The sequence below is a fragment of the Phaethon aethereus genome (genome assembly GCF_964289735.1).
Source record: "Phaethon aethereus genome assembly, chromosome: 2".
Classification (NCBI taxonomy): Eukaryota; Metazoa; Chordata; class Aves; order Phaethontiformes; family Phaethontidae; genus Phaethon; species Phaethon aethereus.
In genome coordinates, this window is record NC_138582.1 from 83,794,988 (window position 1) to 83,810,289 (window position 15,302).

General features: G+C 39.0%; 1 protein-coding gene across 1 annotated transcript in view; it reads left to right on the forward strand.

Moving 5' to 3' along the window:
- Positions 1-12,338, forward strand: part of TRIO (trio Rho guanine nucleotide exchange factor) — a gene marked incomplete at its 3' end in the record, with an annotated part of 250,985 nt that extends 238,647 nt beyond the window's left edge. Inside the window, exons 49-57 of the mRNA XM_082015438.1 lie at positions 2,553-2,800; positions 3,589-3,727; positions 4,079-4,106; positions 4,987-5,149; positions 7,257-7,378; positions 8,597-8,675; positions 9,262-9,462; positions 10,094-10,232; positions 11,796-12,338. Of these exons, the coding sequence (XP_081871564.1) occupies positions 2,553-2,800; positions 3,589-3,727; positions 4,079-4,106; positions 4,987-5,149; positions 7,257-7,378; positions 8,597-8,675; positions 9,262-9,462; positions 10,094-10,232; positions 11,796-12,338 (1,662 nt within the window). The remainder of the gene's footprint in view (positions 1-2,552; positions 2,801-3,588; positions 3,728-4,078; positions 4,107-4,986; positions 5,150-7,256; positions 7,379-8,596; positions 8,676-9,261; positions 9,463-10,093; positions 10,233-11,795) is intronic.
- Between the last annotated feature and the right edge of the window lie 2,964 nt (positions 12,339-15,302).

Below are 15,302 nucleotides of genomic sequence, written 5' to 3' on the forward strand. Positions count from 1 at the left end.
CACCACATACAACAGGCTAGAGAAAATGGGTTGTGAAGGTTTATTTTGATTTAACCATTTGTGTGTCTGTATTTACATGCACATAGGTTAAGGTTGGTTACTTCTGGAAAAGTAACCTCTAAGAAGAAGAAAAAGGAGTTGGTTTTACTAGTAGTTCAGGAATATGTGAAGAATTTTTTATATTTTGATTGTAAATCCTCCTCTAATCCCATAATTGAGGTCAATAATGATGAGCAGAACTTGCAATAGAAAAACATTAACTGTGCAAGAATAAGTATTTCCTTGCAAGGCAAAAGAAAAGGCTATCTTTTTGTGGTGAGAATAAATTCTGCTATAAACACATTCACAGGAACGTTTGTCACTTAGTAGTTACCAGACACGTTTAACAGATTTATCTGTCCTTGTTGAAAATAAGAAATATTCAGAGTTTAGTATGATCCTTTAAGACTTAACTATTAAAAAGAAATGTTATGTTAAAGGAACGTCAGTCCTGCAGTTACACAAATTCCACTGCCTGCTAAGAAACAGTATGTGCAGGAATAGTCTGTGGGGCAAGGTTTGGGGCTTAGGTTGGTTTTGCAACTTCAGCCTTCCCTTCATCTCCTCCTATAAGCCTAACAGAAGGAGTTAACAAAAGCAGCTTTCTCTGAATAGAGTTGGTTTTCATCTAGCTAAAAGAATCTAGCAAGTTATAATCTTAATTTGAACAAACACTGAAAGCAAGACTGTTTTTTTGGTTCTACCATTCCCAGTTTGCCTGAATCATGGAAAGGGCTTGCTAATACAAAAGACCGTGCAGACAGTCCTCTCCAGACAAAATAAGTTTTCCCACAGGAAATGCATCATCTGGAATTAACATAAATATCCTTTAGTAGGTGTACAATCCAGGATGAGATCTTTTCTCTGTGGTAGCATTTGCTCCATCATCCTAATAGGGCAAAAAAGACAGAATGGACTTGAATAACCCAGTTGAATAAAATAGTCCAGCTAGAATAAAATGCACAGGCTCACTGGAAACCCAAGCATCAATGTGCTGAACATGCCATGAATGAGTAATCAGAGACTGTTCCTTTCCAAATGTCCTGGTTTCTCAGCCAAAGCACTCACGAGGAAGCACAGGTGCCAAGAGCTGGAGTGACTTGTTCAAGACCATTAGCAGATTGGAAGAGAACATGGTTTTCAGGGCTCCCAGTATACCATGCTGTCCACTGACCTCTGCTGCATCTCCTCAACACTGAGAGGAGAAATATTTGACAGTTTTGAGAAAAAAGGTGACACTTTTAATCCTGTCTGCCAAGCTTTCCACTCACTGCTAGCACATACGTGGTGCCTAACGTGTGGTTATGCTATATAAGCACTAGTAGCTTCCAGCTACAGTTGGGTAGTGATTGCCGCCTTCAACTCAGCTACTACTAAGCAATAGTGAGCTCACACTGAAACAGCTTGAAGTAAGAACAGAGACAAAAGACAGGCACACACGCATACACGCCTCATGCCACATCATTAATAGGCCATCCACTTTGTTTTTAACTTGCTTCAAGAAGGAAATAACTTATTTCAGGGAATAGGTTGTGTAGTCGAGTAATAGATATCACACTTCCATGTATTAAACCTCATATGAGAAATGCATACAAATGGGCAAAATTAGTCTTACTTCTAAAAAATAATAATTTCCAGTGAATTCATGGCCAGGAATTTGTTCTGAAAAGTGGTATGACTTTTAATGTACACCTGATCAGCTGTAATTAGCTTTCTGCAAATGCTCAGTGGGGAAACAAACAACATTCATGAGCACTAGTTGAAAGTGTATGATAAACAGTTAACAACACTCAGCTATCATAGTCACTAATCAGAAGTGAGATTTCCATCTTTATTCTGATAGTTCAGTGGGCCTGTTTTGCCCAGGAAATGAATAATTTCTTATTTCAGTAATTTACTTCATCCTGTGCGTTCAGAGGAATAAACCTGATCGTACAGATTCAACCAAGGACAAGCCTTGTGGTTTTGAGACACACTGTCAAAAGCCTATTTTGTTCTTTTGTACCTTGTCACATTTGGTGTGCAGAAGGCTGAGATCTGGCAAATAGTGCTAGGAAAGAATACCTGTATTTTCCATTGTCAGAATTTCCAGTGTTTGAGGTAATGGTTTTGATTTTGAAACTGTACCTATAAGACAAACTGTCCTGCATGCCGTACTGTAGTTTTGTTGCCTGATAAAAATGTGAGGTTCAGTGTCTGAGCTTGAAAAGAAGACCAGTTGAGATCTATGTATAAACTGACTTTTAGTTAAAAGAAGTAATCTTGAGTAAAAGTAACGGGGGTAAACTTCTGCAGCAGCTGTACGTGAAGGTATTGAAAGATCAAACTAATTTCCACAAGATAAATAGACAGGCAGCTTTAAAAGAGAAATCGTAGCTCTTTTCTTTGAGTACAGCTTAAGTTATGTGGATTATGCAGATAATGTAGCAGGCCAAGAACAGCCTGTCTTCTTCATAAACTTTAAACTTGATTCTCCCCCCTCCTCTCTTTCTGCTTCCAATTGACACTTACAGAGTGAAAGTAGCAGCAGTAGCAATATCTCCACCATGCTGGTGACACACGATTACACGGCAGTGAAGGAGGATGAGATAAATGTCTACCAAGGAGAGGTCGTGCAGATTCTAGCCAGCAACCAACAGAACATGTTTTTGGTGTTCAGAGCCGCCACTGATCAGTGCCCCGCAGCCGAGGGCTGGATTCCCGGCTATGTCTTGGGGCATACCAGTGCAGTCATCACTGACAACCCTGATGGAACCATCAAGTGAGTGCCTGGGTGTGTGTAGAAGGGGAGGAGGAAAAAAACTTCCAATTTAGACAAGGCTTTGAACCTTTTAAACCAAAAGTCGATGTGATTTTTGAGAAACAAATGAACATCAAGCAGAATGAGTACTTGAGAGGTCCCTTAGCAGATTTCAAAACACAAGCTAGTAAGAAAGAGCCCAGAAGCACTTAGTCTTTATTAAAAAGCTGTAGTAGTGTAATGTTCTGGGAAAAGATGATGAAAGAATACCTGATCTAAGAGCAGCAACAGTTACTGGTTTATTTAATAGAATGAGTTATTGGGCTAGACACCTTTGTTTAGGAAAACAGGCAGGGAATGCTTGTTCCAAGATTCTACGTTGAGCCACAAACCTATTGAAAATAGCTGGTTGTGCTCAGGAGATCTTTCTCAAATCTGCAATGGGAGAAATTATATCAAATTTCTTGGCACTAAAGCTTTATGTAAAGCTTCCATAGGCTGTCTTTGATACGGGTTTTATACTCATCATTGCACGGTTTGATTGACAGTTTGTATTTTCATCTAGAAAGTTTACCATTTGAGCAATGATTTCAAGAAATACTGAACTACAGACTAATCTTACTAGCTTGCTTACAGTTTTAACTGAGGGTACCATCTCTTGTGGATTACTTAATGTATTTCATTTCAGTATACTTTAATACAATGAAGAAACATTTTGACATACTTTTCCAGTGCCATTTGAAACTAGAGTATAACACATAACCTGGAGTTGAAAAAAAAATGCTCAAAGTTTAATGTTCTGTATTCAGGAAGTCAACGTCTTGGCACACAGCACTCCGTTTAAGGAAGAAATCTGAGAAAAAAGATAAAGACGGCAAAAGGGAAGGCAAGCTAGAAAATGGTTACCGCAAATCCCGAGAAGGACTTGCCAACAAGGTTTCTGTAAAGGTAAGTTGTTACAAAGATGTAGTAGTTTCCAAAAACAGTTGTGTTGAGATTTCTTTAAAAGTAGCATCTGTCAGAATTTCACATGAAGGAATTAGAGGCAACAGTAGTTTTAATGGACAGTGTCTGCAAAATCTGAAAACGGGAAGATTTAATCTTTGAGCCTGCAAGCATTGATATAGCATAAGGATACCACAGAAAGCGTACAGTGGTGCAGAAATTCTGGTGTTCAGAAGTTTTTTGGATTTTTTTGTGGGTACAGCCACTTTCAACTCATCACTGTGCTTTGTTTTCTACCATTCTTTAAGTTATTACAAGGTAATCAGGACTAATTCTTCAATTTCTCCTTTCCAGCTTCTCAACCCCAATTACATTTATGATGGTAAGTTGCTTTAATTTTAAAAGTTACAGTAAATATAATTTGATTAAAATGTTGTTTACTTTGTTTAAATTTGCTTGATATGAATTATGTGAGGAGCTGAGTGCTTTCTGTCCAAATATACATAGGCCCTTTTTGGATAAGGGCAACAGTTAATGAAATAAGTAATTTATTTTTTCAGATGCAAGGAACACATTTTTGTTCACAAGTCCAAAACAGCATAAAACACAAGGACCTTATGACCTGTTCTGTATGGAGACTGTATGGAAATTGGGCCTTGCTGAATTTGCAAAATAACAAGGCCAGGGGTTGGAGCTGCTTCATTTTTAACCTTGCACCCTAGGGAACATTCAGGGCCTCTCCAGTGCAGAGGCTGATCAGGGCAAAGATAGTGGCCCGCTGGAGTCGGAGCCAAGCTAGGCTTTTATCTTAACACACAGAACCAAACTTGTTGTGTTTCCCCTGTGAAAAAGAGAAACCTCTACATTGCCTCAGTGGATGAGTGATGTGTTTTGTGTTCCCTTTTGCAAACTTAGCTGGATATAAAGATAGCCCAGCTGAGCACGTCCTTAAATGCTTTTCACTGTAGGGCTTCCTCAGCTTGCCATAAACAGGGTGTTTGGTTCACCATGGTAGCCTTCAGGGTTATCCGTGGCATAGCAATAGTGTTGTGTCCAAGTTGATGCGGAGAAAAATTCACTAGTTCTGCAGAGCCCCAGCAAGTGGCCTAACCATGGATGTGCTCCAAGGGTAGAGGGTTAGATCACCTTGGAAATTTAAAGTACCGTGCTGTTTTGTCTAATAGACAAGAGAGAGTGCAAGGAATAGAAGAACAAATCAATTAACTTCAGTTGACCTAATACCATTGATTTTCTTTTTCCAGTTCCCCCAGAGTTTATAATACCATTGAGTGAGGTAACATGTGAGACAGGAGAGACCATCGTGCTTAGGTGTAAAGTATGTGGTCGCCCCAAGGCTTCAGTTACTTGGAAAGGTCCTGATCATAACACACTGAGCAATGACGGTCATCACAGCATTTCATACAGGTACAGTAATTGGTGTAATGCCCAAAAGAAACTGCTGAACTGTTCTATTTTCTATTTGCACCCTTGGTGCAGGATAGCTTTTGGCTTTGAGGCATAAAGAAAGGGTTGCCCTCAAACAGAAATATTTCACAGCTGAGATTTTCTGGAAATGTTGTGTAACTTCTATGTATGGCTGGGATACCCAAATGTCATCTTCAGTTGAATTCTAAACACAAAAGAAAATTCAGCTGGTATTTCTGATTAGCTATTGTAGAGGCCACTGTGGTTCTGTCACACTGACCTAGTGCTTGAACCAGAACAGGATGTAGTGACACACCAGTGCTGTGATATGCCATCCGGCCGATCCCTTATTTCCGTTAGTAGCATAGCATCATTTCTGAGGCAAATGACTGCTTTCAGTTCACACTACAGTATTTTGCAAAGAAAAGCCTCTGGTTCCTACTGACATGGCAATGTCGCTGTCTTTATCATTGAAGCATGGAAATTAACATTTTTGTCTGGTTTCAGCTTTGCTGTGGTAGAACTTAACAAACTAACTGGTAACTCAAACACCTGATAAATAAGAGAAATTGCTGTATTTTGGAATGTGAAACTGCATGTTAGAAAAACTTTTTTCTGAAAAAGCATTCTTTTATGTACAGAAAATGTTTAATGAGTAACTTCAGTGTGAAGTGCCTTATTTATGAATTATGCTCTCAACTCAGAATGAAGGGTTTTTTGTGAAAATTTTCTCATTAATAGATAGAAGAGTATGTCATGTTCTTAGACGCTGTGTGGTATAGCCCAACTTACCTGCAAACCTGATGGCATGTTATACTGCTCTTTTTTACCTCCTGCTGCTGCTTTTTCCTTTCACTGGGTATAATTTTTTGGGGGGGCGGGGGGACAGAGGCGTTATGGCAGCTTTGCTACTGCATCCAGTACTGTTGTGAGATGGGTAAGAGATTAGATTCACTAGGTTTAGTTCACTGTGATTCATTACTCTTACAGAATTATATCCAGTAAATCATCTTGGCTGTAGCTGTCAGATTTTTAGAAATAATAATCATGAAATGTTTTTTGAGTTGGGGAGGGTGGTCATCTTCCTATGTTCCTAAAATTTTTTTCCCTGAAATTAAGTTCTGTGGTGAAGACCGTGGCAAATAGTTTTTGGTTCAGTCAGTCAAATGACTTGCAGTAACTGGGATGAATCCAAAGGAAAGCAATAAAACGATAGAAAATCTTGAAAAGATCCCGTATTGTGAAAGAATAACACAATGTTAGGGTGGTTTTGAGCCTAGAGGTGAAAAGTGTAGGAAGAACTTGCCAAGTATTCACATTGGTAAGAGACTTTTGTAAATAAAATTATCTGCTGTTCATGTCCATGGCAGATGGTAAAAAAACTACTAGAAATGAATTGCACAGAAAGAGATTTAAGGAGATATTAAAAGACAAACCATCAAACAAAAAGGCAGGTTGAGCAGAAAGATAAAGGAAGAGTCTGCAGAATCTTTCTCCTGTGGTCTTACATAGTTTATTGCTGTCTCTGCCCTGGAGCAGAGGGAAAACTTAAACCCTTTTTTAGTTTCCTCCCATCCTCATTCTCCCAGATTCTGAGGTCTCCAAAGTTGTGGTGAGGTGTGCCTTTTGTATTGAAGGGGGAGCCCTCTCTTGCAAGGGATGAATGCTCTGAAAGTACAAATGTTAGATGAGCTTCTGTATGCTGGGAGTCAGGGATGGAAACTAACCTTTCAGAAATAACAATGATGGATGGTTGTCTCAATACAGCTTCTCATAATTTGAGGGAAGTAGAGGAAGCAGGAAGAAACAGGAGATGCATTTGATTTTTCAAACACAACGGAGCCTGCGATGTGCAGAGACAGAGTGTCAGTGAGGACGATTTTCTAATAGTCTGTAGGACATTCCAAGATACTTGGTGGACACAAGTGCTCAAATTCTGGTAGACGCTTCTGAAATGGCAGGGACAGGGTTAGTAATGTTTGTCCAGAGAGAGATAGGGGCTGGAGAATAAGAAATATTAACAGTATCAATCTAACTTGGTCTGATTTCCATAGCTTAAGGCCTGTAAAATGAATATAAAGTTAACAGATGCTGTTATGTTTCCTAGTGACTTGGGAGAGGCTTCACTGAAAATCATTGGTGTCACTGCAGAAGACGATGGTATTTATACATGTATAGCTGCAAACGATATGGGTTCGGTTTCATCTTCCGCCAGTCTACGAGTTTTAGGTAGGCCTGTCTCTTTGCTTTTTTAAATCTAGTTACATTCAAACTGTCTGGTATCCAGAGTACAGGGAAAAGAAAACCCCGGTTCCTGGGCATCCCTCTCTTAAAAGAGTGTTATAACAAACCTTTTTGCCTGTGATATATTACTCGTTTCAGCAGGAATAAATGCACTTTTATGATGTAGCTAATTAGAGGTTCATACAGACAAGGTGCCTACACAGTACTGTCAACGTGCATTTACCTTGTGTGTCAATACTAGTTCAAACATGCTATGATAAAATCATATTTTATCATCTGCATTCTTAGTTTAGTCTCCATGAATGTCACTATGCTAACATGTATAATTTCTGAGGTGTACAGGTAAGAAAAGAGTAGCATTGGTCTGTATTTTAATAGATCCTTTGCTTGAATTGTAAAGCCACAGTGTTTAGGAGAATATATAACTATTTCTTGTCTTTGCATCTTGGATCTAAATTACATTATTTCAGAACCTGAAGTGAGGCAACCTGAATGTTTGTGAGAAAATGAAAAGGAAACCTGCAAAGATGAAAAATGCCTGTGTTTTGGAGGCACACAGCAAAGGAAAAAAAAAGTTTTTTACTTGATGTGTTTGATGGCATAGTGATAAGTTTCAGTGTGTGTTTGTACATTCGGTTATTCTTCTCTTAAGTGTTCAGGATCCTCCATTTTTAGAAATCGGGAAGACACAGATAGCAGGCTTTCTTACAAGCAGTTTATAACAATTGATGCTATCTGGGTCCTTTTATCTATTGAGAGGCCGATATATTTATCCATTGATGACAATTAATTAATAGATTTTAGATGGAATAGCTCTGACTCAAATTGACTCATATAAGAGAAAATAAGATGAAGTGCCGCATTCTGTCTTTGTATGTTTGTCCCAGCTGATATGGGAACTTGTACAGTTGTCCCGAACCTGATTACAGAAATTGTTTTCTTTCTGAGCTGAAAGACAATGGACAATATGAGGCCATGAGCTGCTTTTCAATATGGACACACTCAGCTTCAAAAGAAAAATGATAGGGGCCAGTCCTACTGAGGCAAATTCTTCCTGAAATCTATTCACAAACTGCATATGAAGTCCAAATATTCCTCCTTCTGCAAACATCTGAAACAATACATTGGTTATAATGACCATTTAGTTCTGAGGATATGAGTATATTAAATTTTGGCTATACTGTCCTTCTGTTGTTTTTGTAGGTCCTGGAAGTGATGGGATCATGGTAATCTGGAAAGACAACTTTGATTCCCTCTACAGTGAAGTGGCTGAGCTTGGCAGGTGCGTTCTGTATGCTGATCTCCAAAGCCGCCTATGTCAAAATACTAACTTCTGTTTCAAAAAGTGAAATCCAAGTTGAAAAATATTTATCATACGAGCCTAAAAGACCAGAATTATGTTGGATTAAATAGAAATGAGGAAGCAAAAATTTTACTAGCACTAGATGGCACTGCATAAACAAAACTTATTTAGACTGAAGTGGTATCACAGATTAAGGGATTCTTTTATTTTTTAAGCATGCCTTACAGTGACTGATGCTGCTTCTGTAGTGAAGCTCTCCTAACTTTAGGGTATGAAAATTACAGACAGAAAAAGTCTGAATATGGGCAAAAGAAGTCATGTAGAATATACATCTGTCCAACTTAATGATGAACTTTGAAACCTGGAGATCTATTAGGAGATAATTATTTATACAGACACATTTTGTAGAAGATGTCTGCACTGAAAACTCTTGTTTATGTCTGCTCTGTAAAGTGTAGTTTATTAGGGATCTAAAATTAGATCTGTCTCAGGATATCTTTCAAGGTAAAAGTATGTCCTTAGCACATATCTCAGTTGATTCTTTCCTTTCAATATTGTATTCCAGGGGCAGATTTTCTGTCGTGAAGAAGTGTGACCAGAAGGGAACCAAGCGAGCAGTAGCCACTAAGTTTGTGAATAAAAAGTTGATGAAGCGAGACCAGGTTACCCATGAACTTGGAGTCATGCAGAATCTCCAGCATCCCCAGCTCATTGGCCTTCTCGATACCTTTGAGACCTCCACCAACTACATACTAGTATTAGAAATGTGTGTGGACTCTAACATTATCTGTAAAATGCAATCTCTACAGCTGACTTTCTGGTGCATTTATAGCAGTTTATGAATAAGGAACTTAACGGATTTCATAGAAGTTTGAAAACACCGAAGTAAAATACTGCAGTTGTCCGATGCTATTAGTAAAATGTTGAGTTCAATACTCAGAAGGAAACAAATTGAGATATTAAACTGGTATGTGAATGATTATCTCAGTCTGAAGGCCAGGAATTATTTTATATCAAGTGGTTGCACAAGTGATCTGGTAGCTTGATATCAAATCTCTTCTTCATACGTCTTCATACCAGTGAAACAGTGGACCAGGTTGCCCAGAGAAGTGGTAGATGCCCCATCCCTGGAAACATTCAAGGTCAGGTTGGACAGGGGCACTGAGCAACCTGATCTAGTTGAAGATGTCCCGAGTTATCGCAGGAGGGTTGGACTAGGTGACCTTTAAAGGTCCCTTCCAACCCAAACTGTTCTATGATTCTACAATTCTGCCCTAGTCCTCTGTCTTCTAGGTCATGCATGCTACAGTTATTCCTATAGTCTGTGGCCTGTTAGTTTTTCTTTGCATCCTGGTATATGGATTAATCCAAAATATAACCCTTGCTAATTCCAACAGGGCTGACCAGGGTCGCCTTCTAGACTACGTTGTGCGATGGGGAAACCTCACAGAAGGGAAGATCAGACTCTACTTGGGAGAGATTCTGGAAGCTGTGCAGTATCTTCACAACTGCAGAATAGCACATTTGGACCTAAAGGTGAGGAGTGAATGGGATTCCTGGTGGTGTGCGCCATTCCAGGCATAAAAAACTCCCTCTTCTAGGAAACTTGCAGCTGGGAACATAGAACTATAAATTGCTTTGAGATTGTATGAAGGGTACGGGTTGGGGCTCCATCCCCAAATGCTTTAAATCACTCACAGCCAGCAAAGCAGAAACTTTGAATTCCCTGTGCTTTCTCCTTAAAGCTTGCTGGCCCTGTGTGGTCCTTTGTGCTGGAAATAATGGCTGACAGGAACAGTTTTGTTTTATTTTTATTTATTTATTTGGTTATTTATTTACTTTCTGAGAAACTTGCAGCAGAAATCCATTTCTTTCTCAAGAAGTGTAAAGTTTGTTGTGAAAGCGACTGCTTTTCCTTTGTTCCTGCAAATATGTTCCTCATCTTTGCACTTCGAGGGCTGTGATCTCTGTGTGAATAGTACCTCTTTGGGCCTCTGTTCTGCCCTTTGAATTTCACTTGACCCACACGGATTTGATGCATTCTAGTAGGAAAAGATGTATAAGGAGGTCTTAATGTGAATATTAATTAAAAAAAGTGTAAAGAATAAGTTTTTCCCCACCTGTATTTGAATAAAAAGGAATTTTAGCATTGACAAGTCATCTCTGTAGGGAGGGTCTCTTTAGCCAAAAAGGGTCATGGTGAGAAAAAGCAAAAAGAGCCTGCATCTTCCTTCCACATACTTCTGTTTTCCAAGCAGAACCAGTCTGGTCTGCCTATCATGGAGACCCAAAATTTAATTTTTTTCTAGTGCAATATGGAGTTCACCAGTACTTTTTTCCAGTATCAGGGTACTTAGAGATGAACTAACTAAAAACTAGTTGTAGTTAAGTCACTCTTGTTTTGCTAAGATCACAGCTACAGCAGCAGTAGCTTCAGAAATAAAACCATAAAAATAATTCCACTTTCAACTCACCAATTGTGGGGCAGTTCTGTTGAAGCCATGCACATCCCACTGGACTTTCTGCTGCCATAGTCTCATAACAGTGCTTGACTTCCATCTATACGGCTGCATTATATTAAAGAATCACCAAGTAAAGCTGAATTCCATTGAAAGCATCATGAAAATTCTCATAAGGTCTTCCAATCTTTAAATGCAAGGGTTTTGTTGTCTCTGTCATAAAGCAAATAGAGCAGTTGCTTTATTCACCCTCTATTCATAATTGCTGTTCTTTAAGCTTAAGCTCCCAAACACAGGTTCCTGTGAAACTTTGCAGAGCTGCTGTTGTGAACATCTGCAGTACTATCTGGCAGAACTATATTTCCTGCAAAAATTATAGTGCCAGCAGACGAAACACATTCATTGCATACTGTAGTTGGCAAGATTCTGCCTGCCAGTTAGTTGGTCTGGGAGAAGCCTTGGTAGGACTGCCTGGGAGCTTGGCAGAGCTGGCCTTCAGCAGTAATCCTTGTAGTTTACAACTGTTTGTTACGTTCTTGAGCTGACAGCACTGGCTGGGAAACAGTAATGTTGGAGCATTAAATGTCTGTTAGCCTGACTTGAAAAAAGACATTTTAACTTTTGCTTTTATGTTTTCTAGCCTGAAAATATTTTGGTGGACCAGAGTTCCACTAAGCCAACAATAAAACTGGCTGACTTTGGAGACGCAGTCCAGCTCAACACCACGTATTATATCCACCAGTTACTTGGAAACCCAGAGTTTGCAGCTCCTGAAATTATTCTTGGAAATCCTGTTTCCCTCACTTCAGATGTTTGGAGCATTGGAGTGCTCACATACGTCCTTCTTAGTGGCGTCTCTCCTTTCCTGGATGAAAGTGTAGAGGAAACTTGCCTGAATATTTGCCGCTTAGACTTTAGTTTCCCAGATGACTACTTCAAAGGAGTTAGCCAGAAGGCCAAAGATTTTGTATGCTTCCTACTTCAGGATGACCCAGCTAAGCGTCCCTCGGCTGCACTGGCCCTCCAGGAGCAATGGCTGCAGCTGGGGAATAGCAAAAGTGCTGACAGCATTGACATATCCAGACTGACTTCGTTCATTGAGCGGCGAAAACACCAGAATGATGTTCGACCCATCCGTAGCATTAAAAACTTCTTACAGAGCAGGCTCTTGCCAAGAGTTTGACCTTGCCTGAAGTTCTTTCTCATTCTCTTTCACCTGCCAATCAGACTGGAGATGGACTCCTCCTGCCAATCAATCAGACTGGAGATAGACTCCTGCCAATCAATCAGACTGGAGATAGACTCCTGCCAATCAATCAGCTGTTGACTTGAATTTTGAGGAAAGCAAACCCCGAGCCAACCAGCTGCTAGCGAATGTTCGTGTGCAAACGCATTCCAGGGGGTCCCGCGCGGGGTGGCGCGGGGGACTGGCGATGCAGACTTCACTGGGGTGGAGGACGATAGCACTGTACTCTGCAAAAAGCAGTCATGAGCGATACAGTAACAGTATTTTATTCAGGTTTCTGCAAAAAAAAAAATAGTTTTTTTAAAAAACAAGAGTTGAATTTTGCAAGTGAACTTAGCTACCGTTTTCAAGATTTATTCAAGGAAGAAATGCCTATGTTCAAAGCACTGGTGTTAAACAAAAATGAAATCATGCCTGGAGAAGACTCGCCAAAATTGCTGCCCATTGATATGGCCTCCATTTATAACATCTGTTTTTCACTTGGTCCTAGAGCTTTCCAGTTGCCTCGCCTGTATGTATCTCACGTAGCAGTGCACTGAGATCAGACTCTGCTTTTAAGTGCATCCAACCTCAAAGTTTTTGCATACAAATAGAATGAATCGTTTTGCTCTGATAAAATGTAGGCCTTACTTGTATATAGACTGTTACCTGCCTTCGGTCTGTAATTTTTTTCCCCCCCCCTCCCCTTATCCTTTTTTTCCCCTTCCTTCCTAAATGGTGGTATACCACTGTGCGGGTCTTCAGTTTGGGTCAGTACTCACTGTCCCCTTAGAAAAGGACTTCGGGTTGGTGCCCAGCTTGCCGACCCGACTGTCAAGCAGTATACAGCAGGATGAAATACTGTAAATGCACTCATTTGGGATTTTGTTTTCTTTCATATCATGTGCAATGTTGTGGCTTTAACATTTTATGCAACTATTTATGAGGACCTCTGTTGTAACTGTAATAAATATATAGAAAAAGCACATACTTAGTACGGCGAGCTTTATGGTTTTGTTTGTGTGTTTGGGGTTTCTGGGTGGGCAGGGGCGGGTGTGTTGTTCCACACTGTCATTATTAGTTTAAGATGAGGGTTAGCATAGAATTTAGTCAAGACTAGTCAGTTTTAAGGATTGTTCAAAAAAAAAAAAACGAGAGAAAGAGAGAGACTCATATCCCAAATCTCAACCTGGTTAAGAAGTAGGGTGATACTTTTTAAAATTTACTATTATATTCAAAATGCCAAAGTCTGACTTTCCCAAAATCAGTCTCAACACTTACTACTTCTTAGAATTTTCAAATCTGCGTTTACTTCTTTCTGTGAAATGAACAAATGAATTTTGTGCTCTTTGGTGAAGAATACATGCCGAAAGTAGTGGTCAGATGAGGATAATCTGACATGTAATGTAATTGTCTTAGTAACTGTTTTTAAGGTTGAAGTAATATTAACGTGAGCTATTTAAAAAGACAGAGATGGTTTTCTGTACATCACTGAGTTCATATGGGTGTGTTGTCATCTATGTTTGTGTGAAATGCCATTTAAAGAAACCAAGCTGACATCCCACGATAGTTAAGATATATGGGTCTTAAGCCATAACCTAGCTTGGGTTAGTTTTGAGCTTTGCGGCTTCCACTGTATTCTATTTATTCTTTTTTTGTTTTTTGGGTTTTTTTTTTTGTAAAGTTGTACAGAAACTTTTTAAAAGAAAACAACTGACTTCAAAACTGGATGTGTATTCGTACCAACCTCATATCATTATGTTTGTGTATTATTTTCCTTTATTGTTTTAGTTAAATTTTTGCTTTATTTTGCATGTATATTTCTTTGTACAGTGATGTTACGTGTTTACACAGTATAATGTGATGTAAATATTTTATTTTGCCATCAGTTATTTTGAGAAAAATTAAACATATTTGACATATTTGCCTGATCTCTTGCTTTAAGGAGTTTGAAAATGTAGGTTTGGTTATATTTTCAGTGGGCTCTGTATTTAAAAAGAAAAGTACGTTATTTTATTGCCATAAAATTCATTTTAAATTGCAGTGATGTATCGTTCATGCCTTACAAAATAATACTTGCCTTTGCTGTAAGTGTTGAGTGCGTTGTAGTGTCATGATTGCTTTTATATAAAACATGCGTAACTCTCTAACTGTGGAAATTCATTATAGTCTTTATTAGCTAGTAAATTTTGACCAGCAGAGTTTTCTACCAGATGTTCCCAGTTAAAGACCAAAGGATCATATTTCAGTTTAATATTAAACCGGGGAACAGATTTCCCACATCTTTTAGGCATTCCAGATTCATTATAAAGAAAAGTTACTTTCAACTGTAAAGACTTGGGTTTTGCAGCTGAACTCTGTTTGCATCCTATAAGGGATGAAGCAGAAAAGTTTTTCATTGTGTACATTTCTCTCTCTCCCTTTTCTGCTATCATTAATCTATTTGCAATTCAAAATGAAGTGAGAGATCAGAGAACAATAATGAGTATTTATGCTTGTCACTGCATTGTATAGATGACTTTTTTCCACTCTTTTTTCTGCTATTACCTGTCAAGTGATGAAACAGTCCCTTTATTCCTCATAATTTACTATTGAGAGAGACATTTTACATTGAGAGAGACAGAGAATATTCAGGAAGAGTGTACTGCCAAGGATGAGCCACTGGGAGCTTTTTCCATGACAGGGAAATATATGCAACATGCTCCACGGAAGAGTTTGTATCCTAGAGTTCTCTAAAATACTTTTTCCTGACTGAAGATATCCTAAATTGGGGAGAAGTTACCCAGATGCTATACAGACAAATAATGCACTTGTAGGTGTTTTAAGCAGCAGAGATATTTTTCCTCTCATATGTAAACAAGAGTGCACTGTTTCTGGCCCTCTCTGTGAGCCCCGTTACTTGGGAAAGCTAACGTCGTTTGA